The following is a 27580-nucleotide window of genomic DNA, read 5'->3' on the forward strand; positions in this document are numbered from 1 at the left end:
TAACCGTCCATTTACTCAGCCCATACTGTGTGCTTTACCTAAGTGTTTACATTTAATCTCTACAACCAAATGAAAGTACATAATATACCCTCACTTCACAGATGAGGAAACTGAGCTCAAAGAGTTCAGTTTGTCCAAGGCTGTCAAGCTGGTAAGTGATATGGCCAGGAGATTAACTCCAAAGCCCCACTGCCAGGCAGGTAACAGAACATTTCCTGTTTTCATTCCTTAACATTAGGAGCAAAGTGTAGTTCTGTAAGCTTCCTGTTGGGTGTTTTCTGGTAAATCGTAACAGGAATGACTCCAGGTCAAGGTTTAAGCCTACCTAAAATGAAGGCCAGAACACAGCTAGAATACAGCAATATTATCTTGCAATTTTCTTTACTAGGTTAAACTGGACTTGAATCATCTGAGACATTTATGACTTGATCACTGTGGCAAAACTGAGACTAAGCTGGCTCCTGGCATGGACCTCTAACAGCAGAAAGAAAGGCAGGATCACATCACCATGGACTCGTTTGGAATTAGGCCAAGTAGGTATACTGACATGTCTGGATATTTATTTACTGAACATGATGACAATGACCCAACCTAACAACCATCGAAGTCCTTTTGCTCTCAGGGGTTAAGCAAATTGAAAGGGATTTTTGAAAGGCAGAGTATAGGAAAAAAGTGGTTAACACCTTTGGAGCAGTAGTTCATGAGACCTGAGCTTCATTAAAAGGAAGTAACCAAATTCAATGGAGGTAGATGTCTGCGTGCAAAGTGCCTCCATTCTCCTGAGTTATAGCCAGTTTAAAGTTGTCATTTTAGTCAGCAATGAAATCCATCCAGAAAGGTGCAAGTCAGCTACAGTGCTATTATATACATAAATCTTTTTTATTTGCATTAGAAAGGCATCCGTTATTTCATGCTACAATGTGTAATTAAGAATTAAATGTGTTCATTATTTTGCTTACCCTTACAATATTGTATTACTGCAAGAATAAAAGTTCGGCTTTTAATAAGCCACAATTCAATGTCGAATACAAGAAAGTCTACCTCCACCTAAGCTGCCTCTATCCCTGACACGGTCACAACCTAGAGCTCAAGCAGCAAGTCTGTCCGAGGCACTGGAACCAGAGCAATTCCATCTTGAATAGGCGCTGGGTAAAATAAGGCAGAGACCTGTTGGCTGCATTCTTAGTAGTCACAAGATGTTTAGGGTTACAGGAACAGATTAATAATGTTAACTAAACAAATCCAGGACTTAACAGACCCAGGAAACATTTTGATGTCGCCGTATCTGTTAGTCCAAACTGCACCATTTTCTAAGCCCCTCGCCATTTCGCAGACACTGGTCAAAGTGAAACATTCCACACGGGTTCGGGCCGCGGGGGTGGCAGCTGTAATCCCAACTACTCGGGAGGCTGAGGCAGGAGAATCGCTTGAACCCAGGGGACGGAGGTTGCAGTGAGCCAAGATCGCGCCACTTCAGTCCAGCCTGGGTGAAAAAGCCGAGTGCCCAGGACGCACTACGGGATCTCAGGGGCTGAAAAAAACAGAAGAGAAGGCACGCGACGCAAAATCAAATGTCAGCGAACGAGGCGTCCTTTAACAGGCGGTCCACACGTCCCCTCCTGTGGCCAAGACCCAGCCGCTCCGGGTCACCCCGGCCAGGTACGGCCAGCAGGGCCACCTGGGCGCGTCCCCCGGGGCGGGGCCTCCTGACGTGAAGCGATCCCACTGGATTCCCGAGGGTCGCGGGCGGCCTCTCCTCAGCCCTGCAGCTCCCACACGCGGACACCGCGAGCCTCGGCCCTGTCTACTGACCGACCTTCCTCGCCGCAGCTCCTTGCGCATGGCCGGCCCCTTAGCAGCGACTAGCGCGAGAACAGCCTGGAAGACGCGTAGCCTGCCCCACGTGAGCCGATCACCCCAAGCCGCCGCTGCGGGCGCCGGCTGCACGATTAAGGTCGGCGCGTGCGCGCTTGCGCGAGACGGGTACGCTCCGCCCCGCGCCGGTTTCTAGGGATCTGGGCGCATGCGCCGCGTGAGGGGCCCGGCCGGCGGAAGGAGGCGCTGCTACCGGAGGGCTCGGCGCGCTTGCGCAGTAGCTGAACGCGGGCGTTTCTTTCCTCCCTTTTTTTCGAATTGGTTTTGGGGGTAGATTCGAGTTACAAAATGGCCGCCCGGAGCGTGTTCGGCGCGGTTACCACGGCGGTGTCGGGCTGAACCGGCTCTGTCGCCTCCTTGCCGAACACAGCGTGAGGAGCCCCTCCCCCCCGGGGACATGGTGTTTGAGTCTCTGGGCTTGCCGAGCACCAAGTCCTCTGAGGCCCGCAAGGCAGCACCGGAAGCGGCCGAGCGCGCTCAGCCAGGCGACCACCAGCACGCTCCAGACCCCAGCGCCGCCGCGCCCCGGGTTTCGCCGCACCCAATACCTAGCGAGTGCTGCGGCAGCCGCCGAGGAGGTGAGGGGCGGCGGCTGGCGCGGGAGGGGAAGGGGCTGAGGGCGGGAGCCTGGTGCTGAGCGCCCAGGGCCGGGAGGGCGGGAGCGGGCTCGGGCCTGGGAGGGGAGTGCTAGTGCAGAGCTGGGGACTGGACCCTGGGGAGAGGGGTGAGCGTTCAGGGCCGGGGGACGGGCCCCTGGGAAGGGGTGCGGGGCCAGGGGACCAGACCATGGGGAGGGGCTGGAGGACGGGACACTGGGGAGTGGGGTACAGGGCTAGGGGCCGGGACCCTAGGGAGGGAGCCTGGGTCGGGCGCGCGTGCCGGGCGGGGCGCGCGGGTGGGCAGCGACGGGTGGAGGGTGGGGTGGGATGACAGCGGCGACGCAGCGTGGGCTGTTTGTGAAGCGGGGCCCGGGCCTCACCAGGCTGCGGCGTCCGACTCGAGTGACGCTCGCCCCTGCGGCCCCGGTGGAGGTAGGGGGCTGGCAGGGCTGTCCTGGCGTGGTCTTCTCCGTTTCCTTCTTAGCGATTCCTCTCGATTCTCCTCTCCCCCTGGCCGCCCCTCGTCTCTTTTCTCCTGGGCCCATTACCTCTCTGGCCTAGCGTCAGTTTCTTACTGCGTTCCCGGGTCATTGATCACCCATTTGCTCGGTTCCATTAAGAAACAGTTTGGAGATTCGGTATTTCTGTCTCCTTAGTTGGCCCCCTTATTCTCTCCCTTCAACAAGGCACCTCACTATTAAATATAACGAAATCTGTGTTTTCGTTTTAAGCTGATGTTCACAAGTTGAGCTCCAAGGGCAGAGCTACACGAGATGCCAGAGACCACATAACTATATCAGGCACAAATAATGTTTTTTTCCAGTTTGCCTAGACTTTCAGTCTCCTACCACGTTGCTTCATACCTAGAAATCACGTCAAATTTGGTGGTTTTTTACCCACAAGCGCAGACGCTTTTTAAATTCCCTTTTATTGATTGATTGGTTGAGACTGAGTCTTGCTTTGTCACCAGGCCGGAGTGTAGTGAGTTCACTGTAGCCTCAAGCTCCTGGGCTCAAGTGATTCTCCTGCCTCAGCCTTCCAAGTAGCTGGGACCACAGGTGTGCGCCACTATGCCCGGCTAATTTTTTATTTCTATTTATTCATCTAATCTATGTCCATCTTTATTGTTGTAGCGACCAAGTTGGTTTCCAACTCCTGGCTTCAGGTGATTCGTGCCTCCCTTAAGTTCTTCATAATAGTAGCTAGACATAAGGCCAGGTGCCAGACCTTGTTCAGAATATTTTACAGAGTTCCCCGCCCCCCCCCCCCCCCACTTCTAGCAAAGAAGTAAAATGTATTGTCTGAAGTGTCAAGCTTTGAAATAAAACAGGGATTTGGTAAAATATTTTTAAAAGTCTGGTTTGTAATCCAAGTTATTCTTCCATGCTACAACTTTTACGTTTTGGAGGAAAAATGGTAGTTTATAGCCTTTGCTTCTAATAACACTTGTTGTTTTAATAATTTATTAAGCCCGTCCTCTGCTCCAGGCAGTGTTCTAAGCCAATCTTTGTTTTGTTTGTTTGTTTGTTTGTTTGAGACGGAGTCTCGCTCTACCGCCCAGGCTGCAGTGCAGTGGCCGGATCTCAGCTCACTGCAAGCTCCGCCTCCCGGGTTTACGCCATTCTCCTGCCTCAGCCTCCCGAGTAGCCGGGACTACAGGCGCCCGCCACCTCGCCCGGCTAGTTTTTTGTATTTTTTTTTTTTTAGTAGAGACGGGGTTTCACGGTGTTAGCCAGGATGGTCTCGATCTCCTGACCTCGTGATCCACCCGTCTCGGCCTCCCAAAGTGCTGGGATTACAGGCTTGAGCCACCGCGCCCGGCCCTAAGCCAATCTTTGTTTATCTTAACTTTCTTAATACTTCCTGTTCCACAGATGAAGAAACTGAGGCACAAAAATTAAATATAACTTGCCCAAGTTCTCACAGCTAGAAAATGGCAAAACTGGGATGCCAGGTCTTTCAGTATTTTTTGAAATACTTTATGCAACACCCCAGCTCACTGATCTAATGATAGACAGGACACTTGCTGTTGGAGCTGGGCACTGTTGGGGCATTTGGAGTATATCTGTAAACAAAACAAAGATCCCTGCCTTTTGGTTATATACTGATTTGGTGAGTGTGTTAGGATGTGGAAGCCCCTACATTTATTTAGACTATTTTGCTGTGCCACCTGTCTCTTCATTGTGAGTATGAGTTAGAAGGTAAAATTTTACTCTTACAGTTTTTGTGCATTCAGCTCCATCCCTTTTTTCTCCACAGTTAATTTTCTTTTTTCTTTTTTTTTGTTTTGTTTTGAGACGGAGTCTCGCTCTGTCACACAGGCTGGAGTGCCTTGGCGCCATCTCAGCTCACTGCAACCTCGGCCTCCTGGGTTCAAGAGATTCTCCTGCGTCAGCCTCCCGAGTAGCTGGGATTATAGGTGCCACCACCACATCCAGCTAATTTTTGTATTTTTAGTAGAGATGGGGTTTCACCATGTTGGCCAGGCTGATCTCAAACTCCTGACCTCAAGTGATCTGTCCGTCTTGGCCTCCCAAAGTGCTGGGATTACAGGTTTGAGGCACTGCGCCAGCCCTACAGTTAATCTTAAATAGCAAATGTGACCATTGGCAACTTCTTACTTCTCCGACCCTCTGGTGGAGATGTTAGTTAATGAGTAGGAAAATTGCCAACAGAATCCGTATAGAGGGCTGGGCGCGGTGGCTCAAGCCTGTAATCCCAGCACTTTGGGAGGCCGAGACGGGCGGATCACGAGGTCAGGAGATCAAGACTATCCTGGCTAACACGGTGAAACCCCGTCTCTACTAAAAAATACAAAAAACTAGCCGGGCGAGGTGGCGGGTGCCTGTAGTCCCAGCTACTCAGGAGGCTGAGGCAGGAGAATGGCGTAAACCCGGGAGGCGGAGCTTGCAGTGAGCTGAGATCCGGCCACTGCACTCCAGCCTGGGCCACCGAGCAAGACTCCGTTTCAAAAAAAAAAAAAAAACAAAGAATCCGTATAGAGACCTGGTTTCTGAACAGTATTCTGAACAGTAAAGAATTATGTCTATTCCTGTATTTGTTTTTGTTTGTATGACAAAGATTAATGACAAATCTTAACCAAGTGTTTTTGGCCGGGCAGTTAAAAAGAGAGGGTTTGGAAAGCATATTCTCATACTTTATATTTTAGAATCTTGGACTTTAATATCATTTGTAATCAGAAAAATAGCACATACTTATAAAATTTTAAAATCACTAAAATGTATTAAAAGCTGACAACCCCTGTGTAACTACTCAACTGGCCATCAAATTGTAGAGGCCTTTGGAATGCCAGCATTTGCATTTTACTTTTAGATGCTAAAGAGTGATGTATCACCTTATATCTTAGTGACTACAAAGTTCTAGGAAGCTTACTCTGGTGTGTTGTGGTGTGGAGGGCAAACAAGAGTGGGGAGAATATCAGGAAGGAGTTCAGGTAGGTTTAACAAGACCTGGCAGGTCCCCAAAACTAATCAGTAAGGTCCTGGGCGAGGTGGGTAGTAGGGGAAATGGAAAGGTTTTTTTGTCCAGCTGGAGAGTTAGTGAAGAAGCCAGCATAACACTCAGAGTGGAGCTCTGGATTGTGGACTTTTTTGTTTTGTTGTTGTTACGATATTAGGATCAGACAACAAATTGCAAATTTTAAGGGATGGACAGGAGCACCCTTTTTGGATAGGCACCGGAATCCACTGCAGAGTTCATGCTGTTCCCCAAGTCCTGCCCCTTCCACTAATGCCATGGTATTCAAGAGTTAAGCCAATGATTTATTTTTGAAAGGTTATAAGTTCTCAGAATACTAACACATCCATGTTAATCATTTTGAACTTCTAATTTTCTTGGCAATATACAATTTGAGGCAACGAAATGTTCAGTCTTGGGAACCATGTATCTCTGTCGGCTGTAGCCTAAAGAACAGTATTCGTGTTGTGAAGGCATTTCCAACCCATTACTTGTATTCTTACTGAAAGATACACTTCTTTAATGCATCATCTTTAAGAGAATTTTAAATATTAAAATTGTTTTCCTTATGGCAAAACTTTAAGTATATGCATAGAATAAGTTAGTTAAGGACTTTTTGATCATATATACGTACTTCAGATTCCAGATTTTTAAAAATCAATTGATATTTCATTTTAATTTTTCCAATTGGAGTTGGTTTAGTGTTGTTCAGGAGTGCTGGTGTTCCCTAGGAATCTTCTTTTGCCTCCTCGAAAAAACCTTTATTGGTTTGTAACACTGGGAGCCTAACAGCACCGTTGTGAAGTTCTCATTAAAGCAGTTTCCAGTGGCATCAGAGTTGTTTTTATCTCACTTCATGCTAGAGTGAATTTTTAAAATTCTTTGTAAGAATTTATTCTTCTAAAGAAATGAACTCCTTACTTCTGTTTTCTATAACTTAGGTTCGAAAACATGGCCAAAAGAAATGCTGAGAAGGAACTGACAGATAGGAATTGGGATCAAGAAGATGAAGCTGAAGAGGTAAAAAGTAGCTTCTCTAAGAATGATTTCCTGTTTCTTCTACCTTTTAAATTCATTTTGGGGTTCCTCATGAAGACTTGTGACAGAACTAAAAGACCTTTCTAAGAACATCATGAATGGGAGATGACAAGAAAGCACATGACCTATACTTAGTGTAGCTATTAATTACATTTCTGTGACCTCTAGTTAGTGTAGAAATGTATTAATTACATTTAGATGTGCTTTTCCACTAGTGCCTGCTCCTTAAATATTCTCCTTAGTAGAAGCAGTTTCCTCCTGAGTTTCGTATGCTTGAAGCATTCTAAACCCGTGGTTTGCAGAAAGCCATTTTAGTCATGATTAAAGGCTGAGATAGGTGATCTAGTCATGAACTTAGCACACTGCTCAGATGTGAAAGTGGTATGCCATCACCATCTCAGTCTGTGGTACTCCCTTTCCCTAAGGCTTCTTGGAGGCCTACTTTATTTCCTCCTCTTAATGGTAGATCTGAGACCCCTAACAATTGCATTTATAGGAATAGAATTTAGATTGGCCTAGTTCCTTTTCCAGCAAAATAAAAATGGTCTCCCCTGAGGAAATCGGATCATTTTTCCCTCATAAACAATAGGACTGGGCAACAGAGAGAGACCCTAGTCTCTATAAAAAAAATTTTTTTTTCTTTCTTTTTTTTTTTTTTTTTTTGAGACAGTCTCACTCTGTCACCCCAACTGGAGCACAGTAGCATGACCTCGGCTCACTGCAATTTTTATCTCCCGGGTTCAAGTGATTCTCCTGCCTCAGCGTCCCAAGTAGCTGGGATTATGGGTGTGCGCCACCACACTCAGCCAACTTTTATATTTTTAGTAGAGACAAGGTTTCACCATGTTGGCCAGACTGGTCTCAAACTCCAGACCTCAAGTGATCTGCCTGCCTCGGCCTCCCAAAGTGCTGGGATGACAGGCGCGAGCCACCGCGCCCGACCCAAAAAAAATTTTTTTTAATTAGCTGAACATGGTGGCCTGAGCCTACAGTCAGAGCAGTTTGGAAAGCTGAGGCGCAAGGGTTGCTTGAGCCCAGCAGTTGAAGGCTGCTGTGACCTATGATTGCACCACTGCACTCCAGCCTGGGCAGCAGGGTGAGACCCTGTCTAAAAAACAGAAGTAAAACACAGCTGTACTTACAGGATGTGGGTGAAGGATTACCCAGGTGCAGAGGCAACAGACTGAAGGCACAAACTGTTTCAGTATAATAAAGAAAATAGAATAATTATAATACAAATGAGATATAGAGATGATCGTGGACATTATCAATCATTAGTATAAACATTACTAATCATTAGCTTTTAATATTACTCTTTGTTGTACTACTGATACGACCACGGAATAACCAGCAGGTATAGGGTCAGGTGCTGAAGGGATATGGTGAGAAGTGACCTAGAAAGCAAGAGGTGAGCGTCACTCCCACACAAGGACCGCGTGAGGGCTCCTTGGTCAGGTGGTAACGCCAGTGTCTGGGAAGGCACCCTTTACTTAGCAGACTGCGAAAGGGAGTCTCCTTTCCTTGGAGGAGTCAGGGAACGCTTTGCTCCACCAGCTTCTTGTGGGAGGCTGGATATTATCCAGGCCTGCCCGCAGTCATCCAGAGGCCTGTGGTGCTATGCTTCAATAGTCACGCTCCTTGTCCACTTTCGTGTTCCTCCCGTACTCCTGGTTCCTCTTTGAAGTTCTTAGTAGATAGCAGTAGAAGAAATAGTGAAAGTCTTAAAGTCTTTGATCTTTCTTACAAGTGCTTAGAAGAAAACACCGATGTATGCTGCCTTCCCTCTCTGCTTCGGCTCCCTTTTACCTAAAAGGGAATGGCCCCTTGTCACATGATCACGTGACTTGCTTGACCTTATCAATCTCCTGGACAGCTCATCCTTGTTACCCTGCTCCCTTGTCTTGTACGCAGTAAATATCAGCACGCTCAGCCATTCAGGGCTACTACCAGTCTAGTGTCTTGGTGGTAAGCGTCCTCCAGGCCCAGCTGTTTATCTCTTTGTTTTGTGTCTTTATTTCTTAAAATCTCTTGGTTCCCCCTTTAGGGAGAACACGCTGCAAAGCCCTGCAGGGCTGGACTCTACAATAATACCTTATCAGCAGTGTGTTTCCCCCAGGCCAGATGACTGAGGAAATCTGTAACCAAGTTAGCCTTTCAGGTTAACAGCATAGTGCTAAGTAAAAAGAAAAATTTAAAAACTTGCAAGTGTTTCCAGGCTTATTCTTAGACTGCCATCTTCCTTCTCTCGGAATCTTTCTGGTACTAGTCCTTTTTTTTCTCTGCAAGTGTATCTCCTCTGATATGTTTTTGAATCACAAGGATTGAATGTTTTGACAGGGTCAAAACTGACTTGGTGCTTTTTAACTGAAATCTTTGGTTATGGGAGTTTTTGGCTTTTTGCTGTTGTTGGTTTAAGATCTTAAGCAGTTACATTCTGGGCTATAGTAACATCTAGATTACCATGTAACAATTTGCTTAGACATTAAAATATTGAGGAATGAAAGAGCTCCCATTTGAACATATGCTAATGAAATGTGTGGAAAGATTACATTTAGTTAAGTCCATTTAACTTGGGGCAAGTGCAGCCAGACGTCCCCTCCATGAGTATAGGATCCCATTAAGTTTAATATGATCTGAAACAACTATAGGTGAGCATTTTTGCATGGGAGATATTTTATTCCGATCCTACAGGGTAAAAGAAAGGTTATAAACCAAAGCCGAAGATATTCAGCAGATTTCTGATGTGGACATCAGATGTGTGGACATGTGTGCACATCTGGAAGAGCAGTGGTTTTCCAGCGAGGTCCTACGTGCCTCTGTGGCCTTTTGTACGTTGGGCAGGACTCATTTTAAAAATCGTGTATATGTTATAAATAACAAAATTAGTTACTTTTTTTGAGACAGAATCTTGCTTTGTTGCCCAGGCTGGAGTGCAGTGGCGCTATCTCGGCTCACTGCAGCCTCTCCTTCCCGGGTTCAAGTAATTCTCCTGCCTCAGCCTCCCAAGTGGCTGGGATTACAGGTGCCTGTCACCATGTCCAGCTAATTTTTCATTTTTGGTAGCGACAGAGTTTCGCCATGTTGACCAGACTGGTCTCAAACTCCTGACCTGTGGCCTCCCAAAGTGATAGTATTACAGGCCTGAGCCACTGTGCCTGGGCAAAATTTATTTTTTGAGAGGCCAGTCGCAGTGGCTCAGTTCTAGCTGCTTCTTGTTGAGCCTTTTGTCATCTTTTTGGCTTTATCTTACTGCTGTTGAATTTGTATTGTCTTGCAGGTGGGAACATTCTCCGTGGCCAGTGAGGAAGTCTTGAAGAATAGAGCCATAAAGAAAGCAAAGCGCAGAAATGTTGGATTTGAAGTGAGTGCCTCCTTATAGCTCTTGCTATTAAATACTCATTTGATTTCTGAGTTGTACAGCATTCCCTCGGCTGGGAGCAATGATATCAACAAATCCTTTCTTAAAATGCTTATTGTTTAATGTAGATCATGGGAGACAGAAAAAAATAAGAAACGTAAGGTCTGGACCTTAAAGAGAGCTTATCCAGTGGAGAAAATAAGATAAATATAGACAAATTCAAGTTGAGTGACAATATGGAGAAGAAAAACTGGCAAAGCAATACAGAGGTGGGTGAAGTGGCATCAGATTGGAGGAAGAAAGGAAAATGCAAGGATCTTCTGAGAGTCTTGTCTGCTCCCTGGGATCGAGGCCTGGGTAGGAGGAGCCCTTTCACTATACTAGAAGCATTTTAGGTGTGGATTTTTTTTCTAGTATAGTATATTAACATGATTCATTCCTGTGCCAAGAAAGATGAAAGATGAGTTGTAACTCTTAAAATGAAATAATGTGATTATTAAGCAATCACTGCATCTAAGAACTCTCCCCGAGTACATCCTCTCCCTTCAGATACATTCTAAACCCAAGAGTGTGTACAGGTCTTGGTGGCCTGGACATCTGGCGTTAGGCAGGAGAAGCCGCTTTGAACATTCTGGGTGGCAGCTTTGAAATAAACCTACCCTACCCCACATTTTGTGATGTTTAAAACATCAAGAATAGGCTATATTCTTGGGTGTCTCTAATCTGAATATCCAAAGTGCTCCAAGATCTGAAGCTTTTTGAGCACCAACGTAATGCTCCAAGGAGACCGTCATTGGGGGATCTCAAGAGGGTCAGGTTAGAGGTGCCGCACCAGTGAGCATAACGCAGACATCCGGGGGGGCAGAAATCTTTCCATTCCTAAACATTCTCCTTAAGGGACATGAAGCTTATTTCCCTTTTATTTCCAAATAAAATGGATAGGAAAGGTATATCATTCACACTTTGAGAAGCAATGAAATTAAATTGTTATTACAAAAATATTCATTACATTGCCAAAGTTTTGATTATAAAATTGATTAAGTTTGAAAACATGTAAGGAAGGGAGCCAGGTAGGTGGCAGTGGTGGGGAGGCAGTCAGACGTTTACAACAGCCAGTCACGCAGAGTGTCTCATGAATGATGGTATGTGTTAATGGGAAAACAATTCATATTACAAAGATAAAGTATTCACAATTTTCCTAAAACATATTACTATATATACTAATACAGTGTGATTCGAGGCAGAGATACGTAACCATACATCAAATTGATTCTCAGGTGGTTCTGGGTAGTCTTGAACTTCAGAATGCCATGGCTAATAAATATGTGCTCTTTCTCTGCTCCATTGCACGCTTCAGATGCATGAGAGGAGCTTCATTTCCTGACGTTGTAAAAACTCTTTCATGTAGAATTCAGGTTAACAGGAGTTGCATTGCCAAGAAAGGAAGTAGGTACAGAGGAAGCATATCTCAGATCCAAGCTAGAGATTAGGTCTTCTGTTTTGTAATTAATTACTTATATTTTGCTTAAAAATTGTATTTCTTATCTGACAAAAATTACATGCTTATGGTGTACAACATGGTGTTGTTTTCAAGTGTACGATACATTTCTCCCTGCCTATTGTACAGTAAACCTCTTGAACTGCAGGTGTTTTTATTTGTTTGTTTTTTCTGGTCTGATTGTATGACTTGCCTTGACTGGTGACTAGGTGGTAGACGTAGGTGTTGAGCTGAGTGATGTTTGATGGCTCTTTCACTGAGAAGATAGGTGGGGGAAGGGACAGCTTAATTAAGGAGGAAATGGTTGGTCTTGGAAATGTTGTATTTGAAAGGCCTTGGGACACTCAAGTGGAGCGCCCTAGAAGACCACTAGGTATAGAACAGGAATTAGGGCAAGGATCACAGCTCCGGGAGCTTTTGTCATGTGGGGATTGAAGCCATGGGAGTGGGCGAGAAGAGGCATGCAGGTGGAGGGCCCTACAAGGAAGGAGAGACAACAGCTCACTGCAGAAGCCGAGAGAAGCCATTCTGAAGGAGGGGCAGTCCACCTGTGGAAGCGAAGGAAGGTCAAGAGATAGAAACAGTACAGACCATAATGTATAATTAAGCTGAAGGGGCAAGGGAGGGAGAGGGCAGGAGCCCTTGGGCTACTAAGGGAAATTCAATGTAGGTAGATAATAGAAATCCACAGATAATTTTAGCTGTAACTCTTAGCCTGAAGTTTTCATCAGAACTTGTATATTAGGACAATTAAATGTCATGTCACCCACGAGAACGCTGAAATGTGGCTTTTCCTGAATAGTGAATTCAATAGATCTGCTAAGCACTGGGGATATATTGGTGAGTAAAAAAGACCAAAATCTCCTTGCCCTATGGAAGAGAAACAAATAAATGCATAGCATTAATTTTTTCTCTGTAAGTGCCATGGGGAAAAATAAAATCAATGAGGGAAATTGAGGGACGTGGGGCTGTGTCAGTACCCATGGAGCCCACAAGGGTATTTTCCTTTTTTTTTTTTTCTTTTTTCTTTTTTTGAGACAGGGTCTTTGTCGCCCAGACTGGAGTGCAGTGGCACAATCTTGACTCTGCAACCGCCGCCTCCCGAGCTGAAGCAATTCTCCTGCCTCAGCCTCCTGAGTAGCTGGGACTACAGGCACGCGCCACCACACCCAGCTAATTTTTGCATTTTTATAGAGATGGGGTCTCACTCTGTTGCCCAGGGTGGTCTTGAACTCCTGGGCTCAAGTAACCTGACTGCCTCAGCCTCCCAAAGTGCTGGGATTATAAGTGTTAGCCACCACGCCGGCTCCTTGATGAATATCTTAATCAACTTTTACTCCCATTTTTCTGAATTTTTTTTTTTTTTTTTTTTTTTTTTTTTTTTTTTTTTTTTTTTTTTTTGAGATGGAGTCTCACTCTGTCGCTCAGGCTGGAGTGCAGTGGCCGGATCTCAGCTCACTGCAAGCTCCGCTTCCCTCGTGTACACCATTCTCCTGCCTCAGCCTCCCGAGTAGCTGGGACTACAGGCGCCCGCCACCACGCCCGGCTAGTTTTTTTGTATTTTTTTTTTTTAGTGGAGACGGGGTCTCACCATGTTAGCCAGGATGGTCTCGATCTGCTGACCTTGTGATCCGCCCGTCTTGGCCTCCCAAAGTGCTGGGATTACAGGCTTGAGCCACCGCACCCGGCCCTGAATGTGTTTTTTTTGTTTAACTTGTGGTTCTTGAATTTTTGTTACGATTCTAGAGCCAGTTTACTATCAGCAATTTCTAAAATCCCTAGAAAAACCAAGTGGCTGTTAAGTTTGTGCAAAATTGAAGGCTCTGATTTTGTCCATGAATCATTGTTTTAAAATGACAGCTATCAGTTTGGTGTATTTGGAATTTTAAGTGATGAAAAATCAAATTTAGAGCAGCAGAATCTAAGCTGTATTTGATACGCGCATTAAAACCCATACAAGTTAGAATTTTACATTCTTTGCCTAATTTTATTGCCGTAAATATATCAGTGGTCAGTAAACATCTGAAATTCTGTAGATGAGATTGAAACTTTGGTTTTGGAAAAACATGCAGTAATATTTAGGCTAGCTGGCCCATTTAGTAAATGAAGGGGGTTCCAGTTTAATTTCTTTTTTTGGTGAAATCATGATTATAATTCACTCGTGGAAACTTAAGATTTGTGAACTCTCTTAGGTGTTTGGTCTAAGAAGCAGATCACTTCCAATAATGTAATCGCTTCTTTGAACAACAACAAAAAAGGGCTTCTAAAAATTTTGGTGAGTTTATTTAGCAAAACACTATAAACTGAGGAACCTTTCTCCAAAAGTTCCAGGGGCAGAGAGGAGCTTTCGAATTCATAAGGAATGCCAAACATTTCCAGAGCATTTTAGATGAGAGATGTGAGCAGGCTAGCACAAAGGGAAAAGGCCTACTAGGAAAACGTTGTTAAAACAATCGAGTTTAAGGAAGCAGTGAGGAAAAGGAGAGTAAGAAATTGTCCCGGGCTGCTCAACTAACAGGAACATGTAGATTTGAGACTTGATCATCTAAGTTTTTGTAGGCTGAAAGCAGGTTGCAAGCTACAGATGTTCTTAAGAAATTAGGCAAATGGATATTTTTAGTTAACCTAACTTGATGTTTTTATAATTTCTTTAGGCAGTAAATGGTCTTTGGCTGAGTAGTACATGAAGTATCTTTCACTGGGATTTAGTTTTATTGAGACACTTCAGTAATTCTGAGGCTGGGCGGTGGGTACACGGGTTTATTGCATTAGTCTTTCTTACCTTTTATGTCCTAAAAATACACATATATTTTTTAAATGTCCTTCCTGCCTGTTTCAGGAAGGCAGCTTTGGGTTGCAAAGCCATTCTTATGAATCGAATCTTCCCATCTCATTTCTTATTTCTACTTGTGCCAGCAGTTTGCCTTATAATGCTGACTGCATATGGAGTCTAGGTGCTATTTAGCCAAGATGCTATAGTCACTCACTTGCTTATTTGGTAATAGAAAGTATATACTTACCTAATACGTGCTTCTCCTTCATATTTCAGTCTGACAGTGGAGGAGCCTTTAAAGGTTTTAAAGGTTTGGTTGTACCTTCTGGGGGAGGACGGTTTCCTGGATTTGGTAGTGGCACTGGAGGGAAGCCTTTGGAAGGACTGTCGAATGGAAACAACATAACCAGTGCCCCTCCCTTCACCAGTGCAAAGGCAGCGGCAGAGCCCAAGGTAGCCTTTGGTAAGTAGGCTCCCATCCCCCAGCCACCTGTGTAAGTATAATCTATGGAAAATAGCTTTGCAAAGATGTTTTTCTTATGCCTACCCTGGGTCTTGGAACTATGTGAGCAAAACCAGGGTAATAATGAAAGAGATGGGACTTAGGGAGGTGTTGGTTATTTACAGAGTAAGTGGGCAGAGTACAGGCTTTTGATCCAAAACATCTCGATTTTGTTCTCAGCTCTGCCAGTTACCAGTTGTGTGACCCTGGCCTCTAAGCCTCAGAACGTTCAATTTTGAAAGGAGAATGACCCTCAGAATTGACGTAGAGTCAAGAGAGAAAAGAAAATGCTATGTAGACCCTTTGTGTGCAAGGGCTTTCTGTGTGCCTCGCACCAAAGCAGCTACTGAACTCAGATGAGGTTCTCCTCAGGGTCCCTCCCATGCTAGATTGGTTTGGGTATGAGATGTGTTGATTGCCTGATCCTGTTTTGAGGGAATTAGTCAAAAACTCTTGGAATTAGCACCATGGGTTAAAAGCTTAGAAATGATCCTGACTGGTTGGTTGTATTTAGCTGATGATTCTGAAAGTGTGTACTGTTTGATTTTAATTTGGCAGAATGTGTAGTGTGACTTAAAATAAGCGCTCTCTGTTAAGATTTCTTTTTTTTTTTTTTTTTTTTTCTGAGTTGGAGTCTTGCTCTGTCGCCAGGCTGGAGTGCAGTGGCGCGACCTCTGCTCACTGCAGCCTCTGCCTCTGGGTTTAAGCAATTCTCCTGCCTCGGCCTCCCGAGTTGCTGGAACTATAGGCGCGTGCCACCACGCCTAGCTAATTTTTGTAATTTTAGTAGAGACGGGGTTTCACCATGTTGGCCAGGGATGGTCTCGATCTCCTAACCTCGTGATCCACGTGCCTCGGCCTCCCAAAGTGCTGGGATTACAGCTGTGAGCCGCTGCACCCAGCCGCTCTAAGGATTTCTAACTACGGCCATCCCCTAGTATCCTGGGGACTGGTTTCAGCACCCCCTTGGATGTTCAAGTCCCATAGTCAGACCAACATAACTCTTAGATAGGAAAAGTGAGTGTTTGTATCCACTAGTCCTCATCCCCGGAGTACTGCATTGAGACAGGGTCTCACTGTGTCACCCAGGCTGGAGTGTATTGGTGTGATCTTGGCTCACTGCAGCCACAACCTCCGGAGCTCAAGTGATCCTCCCCCATCAGCCTCCCCAGTAGCTGGGACTATAGGTGCACACCACCACACCCAGCTAATGTTTGCATTTTTTGTAGAGATGGGGTTTTGCCATGTTGCCCAGGCTGGTCTCAAACTCCTGAGCTCAAGCAATTTGCCCGCCTCAGCCTCCCAAAGTGTTGGGATTACATGCATGAGCCACCGTACCTGGCTGAGGACTGCATTTCACACGTGTGGAATCTGCAGGTACAGAGGGGTGACTATACTTTAACACTGTTCATTCCAAGAACCTTGGGTATTAAGTGTTAATGCTGACCTACTATTCTGACAGTGCTGTTTGAAATAGGCATCCTTTTGTCTACAGCTACACCACCCTGGACATGCCTGATCTCATCTCAAATAGGTGTCCTTTTGAAGGAAAAGATTATTTTTAAAATGTGTAGAACAAGCATATGGTGGTTAGTGTTCTTGTATAAACTTTGACTTGATCTTTATTCATCGGCTTTACTGATAAGCAGTTACTAAATACTACTCCTTGAACACATACTTCTTGAGCTGTCACCAAAATAGAAGACAGTAGGCCGGGCACAGTGGCTTACGCCTATAATCCCAGCACTTTGGAAGGCTAAGGCGGGCAGATCTCAAGTTCGAGAGTTCAAGACCAGCCTGGCCAACATGGTGAAACCCAGTCTCTACTAAAATACAAAAATTAGCCAGATGTGGTGGTGGGTGCCTGTAATCCTAGCTACTTGGGAGGCTGAGGCAGGAGAACTGCTTGAACTCGGGAGGCGGAGGTTGCCGTGAGCCAAGATCGTGCCACGGCACTCCAGCCTGGGTGATAGAACAAGACTGTCTCGGTGGAGGGGGAGATACATTCAAAGCAGGAAGTGTAAAGGCAGAGTGGCATAAAAATCTAGATGACTTAATCAAATTAGTCCAAATAAATGGTTTAATTATTAACTTTCTATAGGTTCTCTTGCTGCAAATGGCCCTACCGCCTTGGTTGATAAAAAAGTTTCAAATCCCAAAACTAACGGGGACAGTCAGCAGCCCTCCTCCTCTGGCCTCGCTTCCAGTAAAGCTTGTGTCGGAAATGCCTATCACAAGCAGTTGGCCGCCTTAAACTGCTCCGTGCGGGATTGGATAGTGAAGCACGTGAATACAAACCCGCTCTGTGATCTGACACCTATCTTTAAAGACTACGAGAAATATTTAGCAAACATTGAACAGCAACACGGGAATGGTGGCAGGAATTCTGAAAGTGAATCTAACAAAACGGCAGCTGAAACACAGTCTCCTTCCCTTTTCGGCTCAACAAAGTTACAGCAAGAGTCAGCGTTTTTGTTTCATGGCAACAAAACTGAAGACACACCTGACAAGAAGGTGGAGGTTGCATCTGAAAAGAAAACGGACCCCTCACTAGGAGCGACAAGTGCCTCGTTTAATTTCGGCAAGAAAGTTGATAGCTCTGTTTTGGGCTCATTAAGCTCTGTCCCCCTGACTGGATTTTCATTTTCCCCTGGAACCTCCAGTTTATTTGGCAAAGATGCCACCCAGAGTAAACCAGTCTCTTCACCATTTCCCACTAAACCATTGGAGGGCCAAGTGGAAGGTGACCATGGTGAATGCAAAGGTAAGTACCAGCTTTGGCATTGGGTTGAGGTTTGCATAAGATTTGTGTCTTGGGAAACACAGAGACTTTGATTCCGAATGGATCTGGATCCACATTGAGACGCTGTCGTCCTCTCCATGTGTGATCCTGGGCAGAGCTAATCGGCTTCTCTGAGTTTCAGATTCCGTCTTTATAAAAGAGTAAGACCTATTTTGTAGGGTTGTTTATAAGGATTAAAAATAAAATGAATTTGGAAACACTTGACTTTGAAGTCTCAAACACACGTGGCTTAGCATATAAAAAAGTGAATTAAAGACGTTTTTTGAAAATTTTATTTTGGGAAGAGTTCATCAAGTTCATCTTGAATGTCCCCTGAATTGATTTGTACTTAGGAGATTTGACTGTAAATAAAGTCATGTGGCAAAATAGTACTTGACTATACATTAAAAATGTAGACTTTTCATAGCCATAGAGAACAAATCAACAGTGTTTTCCTCTTGTGGGTTTGGAGGCACCTCCTTTCCAGAGGACAGCAGTGGTGTCTAAGTGATGTCTCCTGTATGTAGCATCAGTGCCCCAGACCAGGCAAAAGATCTGGGCCTTAGTCTGGACCCTCCGCTCCCTCTGTTAGCTTAAAAAGTGGGGTGATGTCATAATGCCGCTTCCTCACATGGTGATTGTGAACAAATAATGTCTGTGAAGATGCCTACTTGTAAGCAGTTAAAAGTGAGGCCAGGTGAGGTGGCCCACGCCTATAGGACTTTGGGAGGCCGAAGTGGAAGGCTCACCTGAGGCCAGGAGTTTGAGACCAGCCTGGGCAACATAGCAAGACCCCATCTCTACAAAAATTTTTAAAAATTAGCCAGGCCAGGTGGTGGGTGCCTGTAGTCACAGCCGCTCAAGAGGCTGAGGGGAGTATCTCAAGTTCAGAAGTTCATGGTTGCAGTGAACCATGGATGCATCACTGCACTCCAACCTGGACAACACAGACCTTGCCTCAACAAAAGAAAAAGTGTACTTTTCAGACATGAACGTACTGATCCTTAGAATTACGGTTTTCTAGCAGGAGGCTAGACTTCCATTACTGTTTTGCCTTGCCCTACTTTCAAGTCTATCCTCAGGCACGGGCCCTTTGGGCACAGGGTGAAATAAGGGTCTCCCCTTTTTATTTCTTCTCTGCCTCCCATAACTAAAACAAATGGGGAGTCTTTCCTGAGGCAGGCACTGGGACACAGTGACGCTGGATTTGAATCGAGTCCCAGTGGATGCAGGATGCCCCTCAGTGAGCGCCTGTTCCTTGCCCTTGGTTATCAGTGTACGCATCAGGAGACCAGGGAGATTGGAGTGGTGAGATGGGTAGTCATGTGACCGGGGAGATTGAAGTGGTAAGATGACTAGTCACATGACCGGGGAGATTGGAGTGATGAGATGGATAGTCATGTGACCGGGGAGATTAGAGTGGTGAGATGGGTAGTCGTGTGACTGGGGAGATTGGTGAGATGGGTAAACGTGTGACCGGGGAGATTGGAGTGGTGAGATGGGTAGTCGTGTGACCGGGGAGATTGAAGTGATGGGTAGTCATGTGACCAGGGAGACTGGAGTGATGAGATGGCTAGTCACATGACTGGGGAGATTGGAGTGATGAGATGGGTAGTCATGTGACCGGGGAGATTGGAGTGGTGAGATGGGTAGTCATGTGATTGGGGAGATTGGAGTGGTGAGATGGGTAGTCATGTGACTGGGGAGATTGGAGTGATGAGATGGGTAGTTGTGTGACCGGGGAGATTGGAGTGATGAGATGGGTCGTCGTGTGACCCATCATCTGAGCACCGCAGTTGTTTTTCTTAGAATTGCTTTTTAGTGAGTTTTTATGCAACTGCCGTTCTCTTTAAGAGGATCCTTTTATATATGTGGGTTTTTTTTCTGAGACAAGGTCTTGCTCTGTCACCCAGGCTAGAGTGCAGTGACACAATCACAGCTCACTGCAGTCTCTACCTCCTGGACTCAAGCAATCCTCCCACTTCAGTCTGCCATGTAGCTGGGTCCACAGGCATGCACTGCCACACTTGGTTAACTTATTTCTTGTAGAGATTGGGGGGAGTCTCACCACGTTGACCGGGCTGGTCTCGAACTTCTGGGCTCAAGTGATCTTCCTGCTTTGGCCCTGCAATGTGCTGGGATTACAGGCGTGAGCCACTGTACCCGGCCTAATACATGTGTTTAAATAGTGTCTTGTTTAAATAATGGCCTAGGTCTCCCATGTTTGGGATACCCCATTAGTGGGGATACCTTTGATACCAGAGCAGTGGCCCATGTGGCAATTCAGACAAAGCTTAAATTACTTACACTGGGGTTTTGGAATTATTTCTCCGACAACTTGCCCCCCTGTAAAAAAAAAAAAAAGTATTTTTCTATCTTTGGCCATTACTGATACTTGTTGTGGATATGGTCACAGGAATATTCAGGGGTGAAGGTGTTAAAAACTCATCTGAGATGTAATTTTCCAGTGGGTAATTTAAATATAGAGAGTGATGATTATTTTTCTATCATAAGCATGGAGATTTTTCCATTCTAAGGTTTTCCATATATTGGACGTTATTTAGAATTAAGAGGTATGTTCCCATTAGAAAGGATTATTGTTTTTCACAAAATAGTTAAAATCCAGCAGGCACTCCCTTTTGGCATCCCCCTGCGTTAGGTCTGTCAGTTTACATGGAGCGCTCAGGTGGATGTTTAGGGTGTTACATAACAAAACTCTGTCACTTTTTTAAACTGTGGATTGGATTCTTACTGAATTGTTGTCTTTTTTATAAAAGGTGGAGATGAGGAAGAGAATGATGAGCCACCCAAAGTAGTAGTTACCGAAGTAAAAGAAGATGATGCTTTTTACTCCAAAAAGTAAGACTCAGCAGAGCCTGCAGGTGCATGTGTTTTAGAGACATGGTAGCATGCTTCAGACTGGAGAATGTTCTTGCGGTCAAGCTTTGCCTGCTCTCAAGTGGAACAGGAAAGAATTCTTGGCCAGTTTATTTTAAAAACCAGTTCTAGGAATGTCCTGGTGGGCAGTTCTCACTCTTTTCTGTCACTTTAGCTCTTTTAAAGTGCTTTAGAGACAGGCACTTCTATGATCTTGCCAATCCCATCCTGTCCCGTCCCATTCCGTCTTCTCTCCCTGTGTCTTTCTCCCTCCCCTTCCTCCTCCCCCAACAAATTGCGGAGTCAGTCACTGATTGCAGGTTTGGCTTCACTTACTTTACCCTGGAGGTATCTCTGATCCCTTCCAGGAGATTTGGTTGGCCTTTCTGGATTTTCTCATAGTCTAAAAGTTATGCACAGTAACCGTCCCTTCCTGTTTAGGAGCTATAAAAATTTTCATCTTCCTTTCAATTAAATGAGATTAGTTTTTACAAAGCTATTTGCTGAAAAAACACTTGTGCCATTTCCGAAACTTTCAAGATGTGTTTTTGTAATGCAGAAATTTCAGAATAATGAGCAAGCAGCTCTCCATGTAACAGGTCACCACATCCTGTGGGATTCCCAGGTGTTTCAGGAACTTTTAAAAGAGGCCAACAATTTCTTCTGTGTGTGTTTTAAATTTCACTACTCACATGACATAAAGGAGTGACTCAACTTTAAGATTTTTTTTTTTTAATTAGAATCAAATGAGGCCAGGCACGGTGGCTCATTACCTGTAATCCCAGCACTTTGGGAGGCTGAGATGGGCAAATCACCTGAGGTCAGGAGTTCCAGACCAACCTGGCCAACATGGTGAAACCCTGTCTCTACTAAAGATATGAAAATTAGCCAGATGTGGTGGCACACGCCTTTAATCTCAGGTGTTTGGGAGGCTGAGGCTCGAGAATTGCTTGAACCCTGAGAAACAGAGGTTGCAGTGAGCCAAGATCATGCCACTGCACTCCAGCCTGGACCACAGAGTAAGACTCTGTCTCTAAACAAATACATAAATGAGCCATGGTTTTGTATTATTAATAACCTCAGGAGATGTATAGCACAGGAGGCTGGGAACATATTTGATTACTTTGTTATTAGTTAGACCCTACCCAAGAATGTTTTCCAAATTTATTTCAAAATGTTGGGCAAAAACTGAAGGAGCCTTGAGGAGAATTTTTAAAAATAGGCCAAAGAAATAAGAATATTAAGAAATAAGAATATTAAGAAATAGGCCAGAAAAAAGGGAGAGGTGGGTGAGATGCAGGACAGAGTCTTTGTCCTTTATTTGCTTCTGTCTGTAGAGGACCAGATCAGCTCTCTTGAGCTCAGGGCCAAAGGAGCAGAATAGGGAGGGAGGGGTGTTGAGCCCTGATTTTGACTGACTTGAGAACACAGTTTCATAAAGTGTTATAAAAAGTTTCATGGGGGCCGGGTGCGGTGGCTCAAGCCTGTAATCCCAGCACTTTGGGAGGCCGAGACGGGCGGATCACGAGGTCAGGAGATCGAGACCATCCTGGCTAACACGGTGAAACCCCATCTCTACTGAAAAATACAAAAGACTAGCCGGGCGAGGTGGCAGGCGCCTGTAGTCCCAGCTACTCGGAGGCTGAGGCAGGAGAATGGCGTGGACCCGGGAGGCGGAGCTTGCAGTGAGCTGAGATCCGGCCACTGCACTCCAGCCCCGGCGACAGAGCGAGACTCCGTCTCAAAAACAAAACAAAACAAAACAAAACAAAAAAGTTTCATGGGGCCCATTGTTTAATTTGAAAAAATGGGGAGGGGGTTTTAAAATCTCTAAGCAGATTTTCTTATTCTGGTTTTTGCTCAGGCTCCTTGATTCGTCTCTGAATGCTTGATGGCACCTATTTTTCTTCTCCATAGGTGTAAACTATTTTACAAGAAAGACAATGAGTTTAAAGAGAAAGGCATAGGTACTCTGCATTTAAAACCTACAGCGAATCAGAAGACACAGCTTTTGGTGCGGGCAGACACCAATTTAGGTGGGTACCTTTTTTTCACTTGGCACAAAATCATCATCATCACATAGTATATAAAAGCCTTTGCCGTGCTAATTCAAGGTTATTAGTATGTTTTTAAACAGAGCGCATTCAGGCCAAATTCATCCTGTATTTACTTATTTCTAGTTTTGAGTCCCAGGATAATAGTGTGTAAGGAAACAGATGTGTTAGAAACTGTAAACAAAATGGTTTTTCATTTTCCTTTGTGTTAGAAATGTGACTAAGAAGCTAGAGATTAGACCGTTTAATAAACACCCAAAGGAAATTAACCTTTTAAAGGAATCCTTTTTATATAACAAGTAATCACTAACTGATCGCTGTCCACTGCGATCAGTTTACCCTGAAAACAGTCCACTGCAAGGAGCCTAGCGCCCGGAGGAGGAGGAGGACGGGCAGGCTGCGGTGGAGTGGGCAGTAGTGGTAGAGAACAGGGGGCTGTGTTGCAGAAAGAAACTCCAGGGAGGCGTTTTTCTTTCCCTTAGGCTTGACTAGTGCGTAGTAACATTACCGTCGTATCACTCTTGCCCAGGGAGCTGTGCCGGCCTCTGTGACAGAGGTGTCCTTTGGTCATGTGGTGCAGTGAAGGTTCTGTTGTGCCACCGTGTTCTTCCTTCAGTGCAAAAACGGACAGTGTTGAGAGGGCTGACGGTTCTGAGCGAGGCTGTTGGCTCTGTGAGAAACGCTGTGTGGTTGCAGAGACCCGGGCTGGAGCGAGGGCCGAAGGCCACTCCTCACAGTGAGGGCAAGTCCTCCCCGAGGCCTCCAGTTCTCAGGGAACCAGTCCTGTTGGCTCCCCATGTTAGATCCATTAAGTATAAGTTATTTCCGTGTTGAATGTTTAGCATGTGACAGACTCCTTTGGTGGAGCTATAGTGTCTAGAATTTCGATGGGTTTTGTTTGTTTGAATGCAGGCAACATATTGCTGAATGTTCTGATCCCACCCAATATGCCATGTACGCGAACAGGGAAGAATAACGTTCTTATCGTCTGTGTTCCAAATCCACCAATTGACGAGAAGAATGCCACCATGCCAGTCACCATGCTGATTCGGGTAAAAACCAGCGAGGATGCAGATGAGTTGCACAAAATTTTACTGGAGAAAAAGGATGCCTGAACGTGCAACGTCGGCTGCGGAATTATTGCCAAGTTGCTGCTTCTCCCACCGCTCCTTAAACTTAGTTTTTCTTTTCTTTGACATTCTAAGAACTTACAGATAACTTAAAACTTTTGTGAGGAAGATTAATGTGGCCAATAAAACCTTGAAATGTTGTCAGGAAACCGCATTCTCCCTTCTTAAGAACTGCCTAAAGTCTAAAATACATTCGAATGCAATTTTTGGAAGATTTTTTAAATGTTCGTTTATTAAACTAACCCTAAGTGATTTCTTCAAGGACTGCAATCAGGGTATCGATTCGCTTTCCCAAAGGCTCTTCCAACCCGTGGGTTTTGGGGTCCACCACCACCACCAGAGAGGCTTTTGAACAGGTGCCTGGCTATGTTCAGAAGAAAGCTGGCTTGTGTGCTTCTCTCCGGTGGGCTCAGCCGACGTGTGAGACTCATTGTTACCAAATGAACTGGGCTGCCACGCTGTGACAGGTGTTTGTCCTCTGCTTTATTTTTATTTTGAAGCTAAAATGTGAGTACTAAGTGTTCACCTCAGCATACGAATCACTGGCCTGTAACCCTGTGGGCTGCTTCACGAGAATTCAGGACCTGCATTTTCATTCTAAAACGAAATGAACAGCTTGTGAAGGATTTTTTTTGGCTTTGTAGTTTCTGTTCATGAGGTAGTGTTAACTTCTTTATCCCCCTAAAGACAAAATTAAGATAACGGGGGATTGCCAGGAATGGGTTTAAAAGCACAAGTTTGGTAGCTTATCATCTACACTATGGACAGTGAACCCTTTTACGAAATGAAAGTCAAACGAGACCATCCTAGGAAAAGAAGATGCTCATAGGCATTTGTACCATAATCAGCCCCACGCATATGAAAACTAGGACCCAGTGACGTGCCTGGGAGCTTGGACACACGAGCCATTTGAATTCACTAGGAAACATGTAATAAGGTAATGGAAGAGAAAATTGTGTGTCAATTTTGCCTTTAACTTTAGACAGCAGTATATTATACATTTGATATCTGAAATATCTTTACTTTTTTAAGAATAAGATTCCATATGTCTGTTTGGAAGGGAGCCATGGTTATGCACACGAATATCGACGTCACTTCTCCAGAGCTGTCAGGTAACTAACACGAGCATTCTTTGAAGACTCTGGGCGCAGGAATGGATGCAGAATTGAATGTTTAAATTTCCACTTGGATTCCTCATGAATCGTTTGAGACTAGTGCCAGCTGATCTCGTGTACAGGCTCAGGGTCGGTGCCCAAGGGCTCGTGTGTGTGTTCTGATCTTCGGTGCTTTGCGCATTCTCATGTAGAAGAGAGTAGTCAGAATAATTGTGGACGGCACAGTGGCTTTTTTAAAACTACAATCTTTAGGTGTAAAGTTTGGGGCCGGGAGCAATTTTGTGATCAAATATGAACTCCTGAGTACCTGAGGTATGACTGGGCCAACGCTGTCATGAGGTTCTTGCTCTACTTTCAGTGTTCTGATTCCACCGGGAGAATCTGGCCTAGTGTGTGGCTTTGCATGAATCTGTTCAGAGAGGTGTGCTTGTACTGTTACAGGGTGCTGTCAGACATAGCTAGAGTAGGCACCCAGGAAGTGGCCATTATTTTTACATTGACTTTTTAGAATTGAGAATGCATGTGAGTTTTTGTTGCCAATGATTTATAGTAAGCAAGTGGTTGATGCTGTTAATACCGGCGCTGCCCGATTGACATTAGGTTTATTCAACTTCTAAAAAGATGAAGAACTAAGGGGAACAAATTTAAGTTTGTTGCAACTTAGCCACATGTGCTTCCCTGGTACCAGCTGGAATCAAGCTCGCAGGCATCTTTCGGACACTTAAGTGTATATGACACAGTACTTCGTTAGCATCTGCGCGTGTATGGAAAGTCGACAAAAAATGGCATGAAAAGATCATGATTGGATTATCTTTTAAACCTGCCCCTTCTGTAAAAAATAGTTTATATATTTTTAAATCAGTGGGTATGTGTGGCTTTCTTTTTTCCTAACATTCCCAGCAAATTTTTGCTGCTAAGACTATCACTGTTAAAGTGAAAATTACAGGGAAAATGTGACACGTCTACCATAAAACTCAGAATGGGGGATTTTCTTAAAATCACTCTTGTATGCTTTAGGAACTGGTTGGTCTCCACTTTGATTATTGGTGTAAAGAGCCTGAGTATATGTGGATTTGACTGAAATGTAACTCCTTGTCTTTTACTTGGGGCACGGGGCCCCCGGAGGGCTTACCTGTTTTCCCCACTATGTTAACAGGTAATTCTGATTTATGCGTCTAGTTTGACTTATTTTTAACAAAATATTAGCAATTATGCTTTAAAATGTTTAATGTGGACTGAAATTTTCGTCTTTTGAGAATCTATGAAGTGTATCATATATGTGGCCTAAAGTAAGGTGTATATTATTGTTATTCTAAAATTGTTTTGCATCTTGGCAAATACTAAGTATCCCAGTGGCCTTTTTTTTTTTAAACCTGTGTATCCATCTCATCCTTTTGCGCATTCCTAGTAAGCAAAAAAATTTGTTATGCCATCTTCATTATTCGAATTACAGACTTAAAATATGTCCAGTTTTTAAAAAAGTTTAGATTATGTTTTCCATGGAAGGACAAGTCTGACTGTTCATGGACTGATTTTAAGAGGATTATTATATTTTACAATTTCAGTTCTAGATTACAATTTTATATATGCTGCATGCCAAAAAAAAAAGAGAGAAAACTACCTTTTCTGGTGTAGAGGGGAAGAAAAACTAAGACTCTTCCTTACTAGTAGAGTTCAAAACAAGTTTTCACTGAGAGCCTTTTCAGTAAAAGTTAAACAAGTTTGTTTTTTGAGCATTTGTCAGTTTCAGAAGAGTCAAAATTCAAGCACGATGCATTTCGAAGGCTTTGCAAACTCCTAAACCCCTGATGAGTCCTCATTCTGGAAGTGGGAATTTGAGTAGATACTGATTTGTCCCGTAGTATGGTAGATGATGGGGAGGTCTTTTCCAGTCAGGCACTCAGAACACAGGCCACTGTATGTTCTCAGCCATTAACAATCATCCTGAGGACGAAGGACTCTCCGTTGGATGCAGACACAATTGTAATGGAGATGTCAACTTCTTAGCAATCAGATGGATAAATTGTTTGCTTTTTACTTTAGGAAATTGTTTTCTAAAACAAATACTTGAATTGTCAGACAATACAATCTCAGCTTGTGTTAGTTTTGAATGCTCCCATCGAGGAAGTGTAACAATCCATGAAATGTGAATAAATGAAAAGTAAACAAAATCCCAGTGTATGGCAGTCTTATGTTCCTCTGTGATGCATTTGGCATTAATACAAGTCAGACCTGAGGAAAAGAATCACGCAGAAGCTGCAACCAGAAACTTCTTGAACAACAGGAAGGTCGGCTTGGAGGTGAGTGAGAGACCAATTTGTTATCAGACTCCTTGCTGGGGGTTGAGACTACTTTTAAACCATTCAGACCAAGGGTTTCTGTTCGATTAAAATCTTAACAGATTGGAATGGGAACAATTGATCCTTAATGGGCTAGTGTGCAAAGCATTGGCTAGCTGCTTTACATATGTATTACCTTGGTTAGTCCTCAAAGCAAACCTTT

At 44.4% G+C, this 27580-nt stretch overlaps 1 protein-coding gene across 2 annotated transcripts; it reads left to right on the forward strand.

Annotated features, from left to right (window-relative positions):
- Positions 1–2048: 2048 nt before the first annotated feature.
- NUP50 (nucleoporin 50) lies at positions 2049–27249 on the forward strand. 2 transcript variants are annotated; one of them, XR_004052540.1, is made up of 9 exons: positions 2049–2453; positions 6893–6971; positions 10267–10350; positions 14895–15081; positions 17222–17884; positions 20680–20761; positions 22697–22815; positions 23746–24900; positions 24996–27249. XR_004052540.1 is itself a non-coding variant. In XM_010368253.2 (8 exons), exons 2-8 carry the CDS (start codon positions 6903–6905, stop codon positions 23946–23948), a joined length of 1407 nt encoding a protein of 468 aa, XP_010366555.2. In that variant the 5' UTR covers positions 2049–2453; positions 6893–6902; the 3' UTR covers positions 23949–27249. The 2 variants fall into 2 exon arrangements, 1 of the variants encoding a protein (XP_010366555.2); XM_010368253.2 differs by having other exon boundaries at positions 23746–27249.
- The last annotated feature ends 331 nt before the right edge of the window (positions 27250–27580 follow it).

This window comes from Rhinopithecus roxellana, chromosome 13, assembly GCF_007565055.1.
Source record: "Rhinopithecus roxellana isolate Shanxi Qingling chromosome 13, ASM756505v1, whole genome shotgun sequence".
Taxonomy (NCBI): Eukaryota; Metazoa; Chordata; class Mammalia; order Primates; family Cercopithecidae; genus Rhinopithecus; species Rhinopithecus roxellana.